Source organism: Callorhinus ursinus, unplaced genomic scaffold, assembly GCF_003265705.2.
Source record: "Callorhinus ursinus isolate GAN/ISIS: 27379988/994484 unplaced genomic scaffold, GSC_fseal_2.0 scaffold1, whole genome shotgun sequence".
In the NCBI taxonomy this organism is placed as follows: domain Eukaryota; kingdom Metazoa; phylum Chordata; class Mammalia; order Carnivora; family Otariidae; genus Callorhinus; species Callorhinus ursinus.
Window position 1 is genome coordinate 109,285,566 of NW_027397063.1, and position 9,207 is coordinate 109,294,772.

General features: G+C 44.2%; 1 protein-coding gene across 2 annotated transcripts in view; it reads left to right on the top strand.

Annotated features, from left to right (window-relative positions):
* Nucleotides 1–9,207, top strand: part of SLC9A9 (solute carrier family 9 member A9) — a 567,499-nt gene that overhangs the window by 447,170 nt on the left and 111,122 nt on the right. For both annotated transcript variants that reach the window (XM_073898938.1, XM_073898942.1), the window contains one exon: nucleotides 4,423–4,478. In XM_073898938.1, the coding sequence (XP_073755039.1) occupies nucleotides 4,423–4,478 (56 nt within the window). The remainder of the gene's footprint in view (nucleotides 1–4,422; nucleotides 4,479–9,207) is intronic.

Genomic DNA, 9,207 nt, shown 5'->3' on the forward strand with positions numbered 1-9,207 from the left:
GCCACAGCTCTGGGATTGTATTGGGTAATAGGGCTCAGCAACAAGGACAGGTCCAGTCAGCAACCGTGGGCCATTGTGTCCGGGTGAAGTGAACAGAAAGGGTAGCTTAACACCACGGGAAGGGTGCTAAAGAGCCTTGGGTATCACCTAAGGAGGTTGGACTTCGTCCCATACACACCTGTGATCTCTCACCTGGAAAGCTGCTGTAAACACACATGGCACCGCAAGCTATGTGACATCATGTCTTCTTTCAGTTAATCTCTCAAAACCCATAGTGTGTAAATGATCTTTTAGACCTAAAAGTGAGTGGATTCAAGGTTAACCCGAACAGAATGTCACTTTCACATTCTGACTTGCTTTCTTGAACAGGAGAGTAAGAGATACAGATGCCACTGGCATGTTTGCCTAACCCTGGGGAAGCTGTGTGAACGTGCCGTGCGTGCTGATATCAGTTCATATATCACAATAAGGAAAAGGTAGAAAATTGCCCCCAGAGGCCACGGGGAGTGGGTGTGGGGAAGCAGGGCAGAGAGTGGGGCAGAGAATAACAGTGTTTTACTCGTAAGCCCTTCTATAACGTTTCAAGTTTATTATTTTGTTGTGTATGTGTGTATGTCTGTGTATTATAAACTTGAAAAGATGTATTAAGTTAGACTATCAGGTAATCAGTCCCGTACTAAACGAAAAAGTGGGAGGGAGCACAGAGACAATCTGCTAACTTATTGTTGCCGGCAAGAAATCAAGGCAATCTAACTGGCAGATATGAGAATTTTTAAAAGAGAAAGAATAGTAGCCAGGGGCTATTTAATGTGAGCATAAAGACGTTCATACAGCACTTGGAAATCATTATAATACCACAAGTGTTAGACTTTATCGGGCCAGTGGCGATGCTGAGACTTCCAGTCAAGATCCGAGTATCCCCGTCACTCTCTGTTTAAGGAGGCAGGGAGCCAGGGAATATAATTTAGCAAGATTTTTATCGAAAGGAGCTAAAATCACAAGAGAAAGAAGGCATTGTTCTTATGTGCCTTTCCTTCATAGCACGTAAATGATAGTAAATTTTTTAGATTTTTCTAATTCGACCTGCCAAAATGCATGCCCTGTGAGGGCGGGTACCACGTCTGTTTTGCTCACCCAGCTGCCCCAGGACGGAAATAACTTACATGGACTTTCTCTTTCCTCCAGCCACTTGAGACACTTCGTCTGCTCGAGGCCAACAAGGGCTCCGGGCCTGGTCCCAGGAGCACACCCTGACCTTCCATGAAATGGGAGGAGAGAGGAGGCGTCCTTGCTCCCAGCAGAACAGCATTTCTTAGGCCTCTGAGATGCTCTTCACTGAGTCCCACATAAAACTGAAAAACTTAATCCGCTGCCATGATTCCTCAGCTCCATCTGGCTGCTGGAATAATTGAAACTAAAAATGTCTGCTTTGATGGCTGCTGGAAAGGAAAGCTTAAATTTTCGTGGAGAACCTCAGTACTGCCTCACACCTTAAACGCTGGGTTTCTTGGGAAATTCGATTTCTGTTATCTCCAGTTTTCTGGACAGGGAACCTGAAAAAAGCTCTAACCAGATGTGGCAGCGGGAACTTCAAGACCTTCTCAGCCTACACGGGTGCCAGGGGGCCCTCTGGGGGGTGGGAGGTGGGGGCAGGGAGAAGGAGGGTCTGGGCTTACCCAGAAATAAGGGGTCCTAGGCCCCCAGCATCAGCCACAGAGCTCAGACCGAGCAGAGCCTTGAACTTGGCCCCGCCTCAGGAGAGAGGGGGCCAGGGTGTCTCCAGGCTCCTGCCTCACCAACCACAGAGGTTGGACTCAGGCCGGCTGCGCTGCAGTGCCACTGCCTGGGCCACCCTCAGGAGGCCGGGCCTTAACTCCCCTCCACTCTTTCTCCCCTAGCCCTTCCTCATCTCCTCCCTCCCTCCCTCCCTGTCTCTCCTCCTCTAGCCCTCCACCCTCAGTGACCCTTCTCTTGCTCCCCTCCTCCGGGGCTTCTCTGTCTCCTCTCCTCTCCCCCTCCCCCTGCACTGCCTCCTTCCTCCCTTCTGGCTTTGGGAGACCGGTGCCTTATCCATTAGGCCACAGGGTGACTCTCCCGTCTCTCTGTGTCTCTTCCTCACCCTCCTTCTCTCTCCTCTCTGACCCCTCTCCCCCCACCCCCTTCCTTTCCCCTTCCTTCTCTCCCTCCGACTTCAAATAGATCAAATAGCTTTTTCTACTCTAAGAAAATCAAAGGCTGGTTCCCACCAGAGGCTCTTCTCAGTTCCACACACAATAAATAGCTACCCATTTCGCCCCCTGGGTTGGAAAGAAGAGGCTATTCATGCCCAGAAGACACTGATTTTTGAAGTATCAGAGGTATTTTAAACAAACTGTCTCCACACTGCTTTCCTTTCACATGCTAACGCATCTGCCCACTGGTGGCTTCTGACTCTGCCTTCCCTTCCTCCACCTGGAGAACAGAACTGCGAGGGAGCGAGCAGATTAAAGACGTGTTGGGGGGTGGGGAGCTGAAGGGAAGACCTGAAAGCTCTAGGAATTGTGGCGTTCACAGGAAAGGCCCTGGGGGAGCTTGAGCCAGGTGTGGGCGGCCCTGAGCTGCTCCGCCCAGTCCTCCCAGCCTGCCCCCACAACAGGCAGAGAGGCCCACGCTCTGGAGTGGAGGAAATTCAAGCTCCAAGCCCCTCGATTGCTCTAGCCCTTTTGAGGCCGTGGGAAGAGACCCAGCATTGTGATCCCATGGTCCTGTGTTTTTGCAAGATTTGCAAGAGGAATGTATTTTAACCACAGTTGGGTTTGATGACTGTTTCTTTCCACTACTGTTTCCCCTCTGTCATACCTCTCCTCTGGTCAGTTGGCCCTGGAGTGGGCATGTGGGGGACCCAACTAAGGGGAAGCTGAAGTGGGAATGCATTCAGTTTATATTTAGTAGTAGATTTAGTTTATACATGTGTGTGGTCCCCTGTCACTTCTGTGCATGGGCAGGTCCCGGCTGGCCATCCCAGGGCAGGAATGGTGTCCAAGAATAGTGCCACAAGGCTGAATCAAAGATGAATATGACCTATAGCATTAGGCTTCAGAAGTCTGTGGGTAGTGGCAGAAAAACAAGGCTTGAAATGTACTGAGCTTAGAGTTAGTCTGTGGAAAATTCTTCCAATCATGAGAGGTGTAAAATTCCAGGTGGAGGATTCTATTCTCGTGGGTGCCCCACCAAAACATTAATCAGGAATATATTCAGTGATGCGCTATATACACGGATAAGCACACTGTGTCACTGCGTGACATGAAGTTGATCAGAAACCTTGTGTCTGCAGGGCATGGTGTCTGTAGCAGCACGGCACCCAGCAAGCTCGTCTTAGAAGGTGCGCTTTAGCGCTTCCCAATTATCAATAAATTTGATCAATCTTGCTGGAGAAAAGATTACCTCATCTTCCTATTCTCTCTTGTACAAAATCATTGCCATAGAAAGCAAGTATCGAAGTACGCAGGCAAAACTTACAGAGAAAGTTATTTTAGAAGTGTGTCAGGCAGTTAATTAATTTGAATATTATTTACTTTGTGGCTTTTGAGATGTCTGTTGCATTTGCCAGATTTTTAAATTATGAAATGTTTCGTAATTTATTTTTTCTTTCTCAAGAGCCTCTTCCAAACCTAATTTTGTAATCGTATTTTTGTATTAACTTTCTTAAAGAGAGGCCCCCAAATTGTTTAAGCCTTAGGCCCCACAAACCTGGATCGTCTTTACTGGCCGCCTTGGTGAGCATCTGGACAAAGGATTGTTTTTTTCTGTCTCCAGGAGACTGCTTCAGGCCAGGGCCCCACATTCCCAGGGCAGTTTGGCCAGTGAGTCCTGCAAGGGTAGCAGGTGGCCGTTCCTCCAGGATGTCTATTTTCAGGACTGTGGGGTCTTCTTTTTGAGGACTCCTATCCCAGCTTCTCAGGCTCCTACTCTTATCAGGAAACAGCAGTGAGGGGGCGCCTGGGTGGCTCAGTCGTTAAGCGTCTGCCTTCGGCTCAGGTCATGATCCCAGGGTCCTGGGATCGAACCACGCGTCGGGCTCCCTGCTCAGCAGGAAGCCTGCTTCTCCCTCTCCCACTCCCCCTGCTTGTGCTCTCTCTCTCTCGCTGTGTCTCTCTCTGTCAAATGAATAAATAAAATCTTAAAAAAAAAAAAAAAGGAAACAGCAGTGAGGAACAGCTGTTGGTGCTCAATCTCACTAGCTGTGCTGAGGCCCAGCTGCACAAATTCTTATTCTGACATAAATCCATTTGAGGTTCTTTTGATTCAGGGAGAGGTAGGGTAGTTTTCTGCCAAACCTTTCCTCTGATGTGTATCATATTTGGTTCAGGGGTTCGGTCACACAAAACTGTCTCACCTCATCTGCAGCAAGGCCCTTAACCAGTTTTCTGATTTCCTTAACAGAGTTGGTGTGGACCTGGATGAAGATCTGAAGGAGGAGCCCACCTCACACCAGGCAAGTCAAAGAGGCCAATTCATAGAGTGCAGAGATACAAAATGTTCTGTTCCATGGAATATTCCATGCTTGTCCAGCACGTGGCCAAGGGGCTCAACCTGAAGGGGGCTGCCTCCACTGATAAAAACACATCCGATGACTAAAAATACCTGGGAACTCAGGGTATCAGTAACCTTTGCATCACCTTTAGAATGCTTAGAACTAGCACGCCCTTGCACCCTCTCTGTGGCAACAGGAAGCTGGAAACTCTCCAGTGTAAGAGAAAGATCATGGCTCTTGGAATGAGGTAGCCTGGAGTTCAAATCCCTGCCCCAGGACTTGCTAGTTTAGATAATCTCAGTGAAATTTATTCAGTGCATGTCCAATGCATGTTGGGCACACAACAAATGGACCTGTTTCTCCTACATGGCTTCTCATTAATCAGGTCTAAGTGTGCAGAAATATTGAAATATCGAAAATTTGCAAAAGCACAGCAAAACTGTCTAGGTGATCCATTCCTAACTGAGCTGTGGAACCGTTATCTGCAGAGACCTGAAAATCCTCGGGGAAATTTGTTCAGAACAATGTGCTGTTCCCTCGAGTAGGGCAAGTGTATTCTCCAAACTCTGAACTTGAACCTGACATTCCAGTAGCATCTGCCATTGGCAATTTTGCATCAGCCATTTTTAACTCAAGTACTTAAAACAAACAATTGTGTGGAAATGTTGCCTCTTTTGTTGAAATGGTAAGCGGATAGGCACGACAGAAAAATATCACAAATAAGTGATGTTGCTTAATGACTCGTGTTATGATAATACCTGGATCTGAAGAGGATCCAACTCTCTTTTATTCTGTGATTTTTTTGCCTATAATGCCATCAGTTGAGGCACAGCTGGTTAGTGCTGCTAGGCAAAATGCGGCTACTTTCCTGGTTTACATAGACATAAAGAAGGATCCTGTGCTCTAGAAAAAGGGCTGGAAAATTAAGTTGGTGATGATCCTGGCTTGTTGTACGTTCATTTTTTTTTTTTTTTTTTTTTTTTTTTTTTTTTTTTTTGTAACATGTGTTTCAAGGCTGGTGCTGTTTTCACAGACTCGTAGCCCAGGAAACACACCTAACTGCAGGAGTGAGCACAGCAGGGGTGCCGGCACTCGGGATTGGGGCCAGCTCCGTGACCTTAGAAAGGAGATCAAAGCCCATCTCCTTATCCTAGTGGGCTGTAATGAGTAGTTAGTAAGGTCTGGTGGTGGCTGATTTTTGAAAAGCATTTTCATCTCATATAGGTCAACTAATCCATTCTAACTTCAAGCAAAACTTTTATCTAAATTCTATCTTTCTCTTCTATCTTTTTCTTTAAAGGAAAGGAGATAGAATAAGAAAATTCATCAAAGAAAATTCTTCATCTTTCTCTAGCTGCCTAATATTTTGAAATCACATATAATTATTGGGAAGATTACCTACTAGCCTCACTCTTTCCTTTTACAATTTAAACATTTCATTTCAGGTCATTCACGCCATTGTTAATTCAGTAATAACTCCTACCTGAAGATACTTAAACCGACAGAAAGTATTTTTCTGTTAGAGAAATGAGATAGTGCAACTAGGTACAGTGAAAACTACATTGTATTTGGATCTTGGACAGATTTTTTATGTCTTTGAGTCTCAGTTTTCCTATCTGTAAAATGTGGATGATAATAATGTCACTTCTCCAGGTTGGTATGACAATCAAGTGAAATTATATTTATGAAAACTAGGTAACTTAATTAATTTAGTTAAACCCATCTCATCTTATGAAGGACTTGTGGCAGCTTATATGTATAATAAAATAATAGTAAAATATCTTATCAGATTTTAAAATTCAATAAATAATATTAATCAGAGCAAAAAGTCAAAACCAGAGGAGTAAAAAGATTCATGAATGAGCAGATCATAAGGTCCTATATACCTGCTTAGTCAAACCACAAGTAAGGTTTGGTAGCCAACGGGGAAAGGAAGAAAAAATAATCAACCATATACTAAAACATTATCATTAGAGGGACAAATCATACTCTCTCCTCAAGCAGTAGAAAACTTCACAGCCCGCTGTTTTAAAAGAAATTGCTCACTCGGGGCTTCCTGTACAGGACATATAAAGAGCTTATCCAAATGTTAGCTAACTAGCCCTATTATAAATTACACCGTTCCTACTGAACTCTTGCTGCTTAAAAATAACTTTGTCTTTAAGCAGTGTCCTGGCAGGGTTCTTATTCACAGTAATGTTTGGCTACTGAGGTAGGTAACATCTCAGAAAGCGATTTTCTCCAAACCTTGGAATAATTCTTATCTTCAGTGTCAAGTCTAGGAAACAGTGGGATGGAGCTAGAAATAAAAGAAAACACCAGTGTCCCTGCAGCTGCCACCTGACCTGGACAGTTTTTTGGTACTTTCCAAACCAGTGTCGAGAACCTTGTTGCCCTCACTTTGCCTGACAGCTCTTCACTTACTATCAGCATCTGTTGCTCTGTTGGACTGAAGAGCATAAACCCTAATTCTTAGGAGGATTGCATGTTTCCACTCGGTTTGCATTTATTAAGTCGGGCTTGTGTTACCAAATATAATGATTTTCACACTGGTCAACTTCTTAAAAAAAAGAAGAAGAAGACTATTTTTACTAGAAGCTAAAAATTTTAGTTATGGCAATTACTGATCATACACTCTCAAAATCAATAATAAACGGGTTATTATATTTTTTAAGGAACCTCCTCTTTGTCGGTTTGTGGAGAGTAAAACAACCTTTGGGAAATATGAATGTCTTGCTGTGATCAACTAGCAATGCCATAATTTTCCTTTTCGCCTTGTAACAACTTTAGAGTGTGAGTGATATTATGCTCTTGCTTGTACCAGACCCAGAAGCTCCAGGAAGTAGGTTCCACATGCAGTTATTAAAGTCTAAATATATTCTCTATGCAAATGTGCTTCTTTGAGAAATGGGAGATAGTACAGTGGTGGATTTTATGTCTCTTAAATTTAAAACAAAAACAAACAAAGCAAAAAACCTCTGAGATTCCCCCACCCCCCCCCAACCGCAACCATCGGAAGTTTTCCTTGTAATTGATTCTGTGTCCTTGAGAGCACAGCAATGCAGAGAAGCTAAGAATCACTGGAGCCCCACACTCGCCTTAATCTTTTAATAGAAATCCCTGCTGCCCAGGAAGGGCTGCCACTATTGCTTCTCTTTTTCCCTTTTTTGCCGTTTTTCTCATGATCATCCTAATATTTGTTGAGTACAGACTATTGTTAACACTTCTAAGCACCTTATCTATCGTAACTCAATTTCCAAGATAACCCTGGGAGCCGGTTCTAATATTATCCCCATATTACATATAAGAAAACTGTATACAAATGAGTTCAATAGCTTGCCCAAGGATACATAGTGGGAAGAGGTGCAGCGTTAGCCCAGACAATCTGGTTCCAGAACTTCCGCCCTTAGATGGTATGATCCATGCGTGCATTCATTCATCCATACAACCCACCATGTCTAGGTGGGGAGAAGATGCAGCCATTAGCAGTTCCACGTTTTCACCCTCACAGAGCTTTTACTCTAATGGGGGACGCTGGTAAGAAAAAGGTAAACAACTACAGGAGTTCAGGTAATGAGAGGAGTAAAGCCGGAAGGGGGTGGGGGACAATGGAGACGAGGCTAGTGCCTCCTGAGGGCTGGCCTTTCTGAGGAAGTGGCATTTGAGATTAGAGGTCTGAATGGGATGTGCAGAAGTGAGCCATGTGAGATCTGGAGACAGAAACAGTCCAGAAAGAGGCCACTGCAAGGATGAAGGCCATGGAGTCGCAGTGGGTTATGGCGTGCCCCGTGAGGAACAGGAAGGCCAGCGTGGCCGTGGCTTGGTGAGCCAGGTGGGAGCAGATGGACATGAAGTGGCAGAGACAGAGAGCGGCCAGACCATTGGCCATGGTGATGAGTTTGATTTGATTCTGCAGGCAATGGAGGTATAAAAACTCTTCAAGGTTTGGAGCTTGGAAGTAATGGAATTAACCCTTTTTAAGAACCCATCTTTCTCTCATCTCTACTCTGCCCACTGTTACAATGAGGTTAACTTCCATCTTTTCTAACATAATTTGTATCTTTGTAATACTGTGTGTGCTTCTCTCTGTGCTCTCTGAATGCTAACTTCCTTTTTTTGTTTTTTGTTTTTTTTGCTTCCCATAGTTTCTTCATTGAAATTCTGTCTTTCGTTGTCACTTGTGCTTGTGTGTAACCTGTGTGGATCAGTTCTGGTCACTGCAGCTCAAGAAAGTCAGAGCAGAGCTGAGAAAGGTCCAGAGAAGGGCAACTTCAATAACTTAGCAGGGGGAGATTAAAAGGATTACTATTTCTCCTGCAGAAAGATTAGCACTAAGAAGGAATACAATGAAGTGTCTATAAAAATATGAAGAGTGTGAGTAAGGTGAACAAAGACTCGTTGGCCAATTCCCAGAAAACCATAACCTGGAATACCCCTGAAGCCTGAAAGAGCTTGTTTGGGGAAGAATAAAAGGATTTGTTCTTCTGCACAATTGATACTTATTACTCATGGTCATCTAGAGTTGCAAGGGCTGGAAATATAAGGAGATTCAGGAGGAAAAGAGATTAATTAGCAGATGGTGGGGTCCTCTCATCATTAAATAAGAATTAATTTTTCCCTGTGAATATTTTCAAATATCCTAATAAACTTATAGAAAATAGAATATTCATATCTATATATATGTGTGTGTGTAT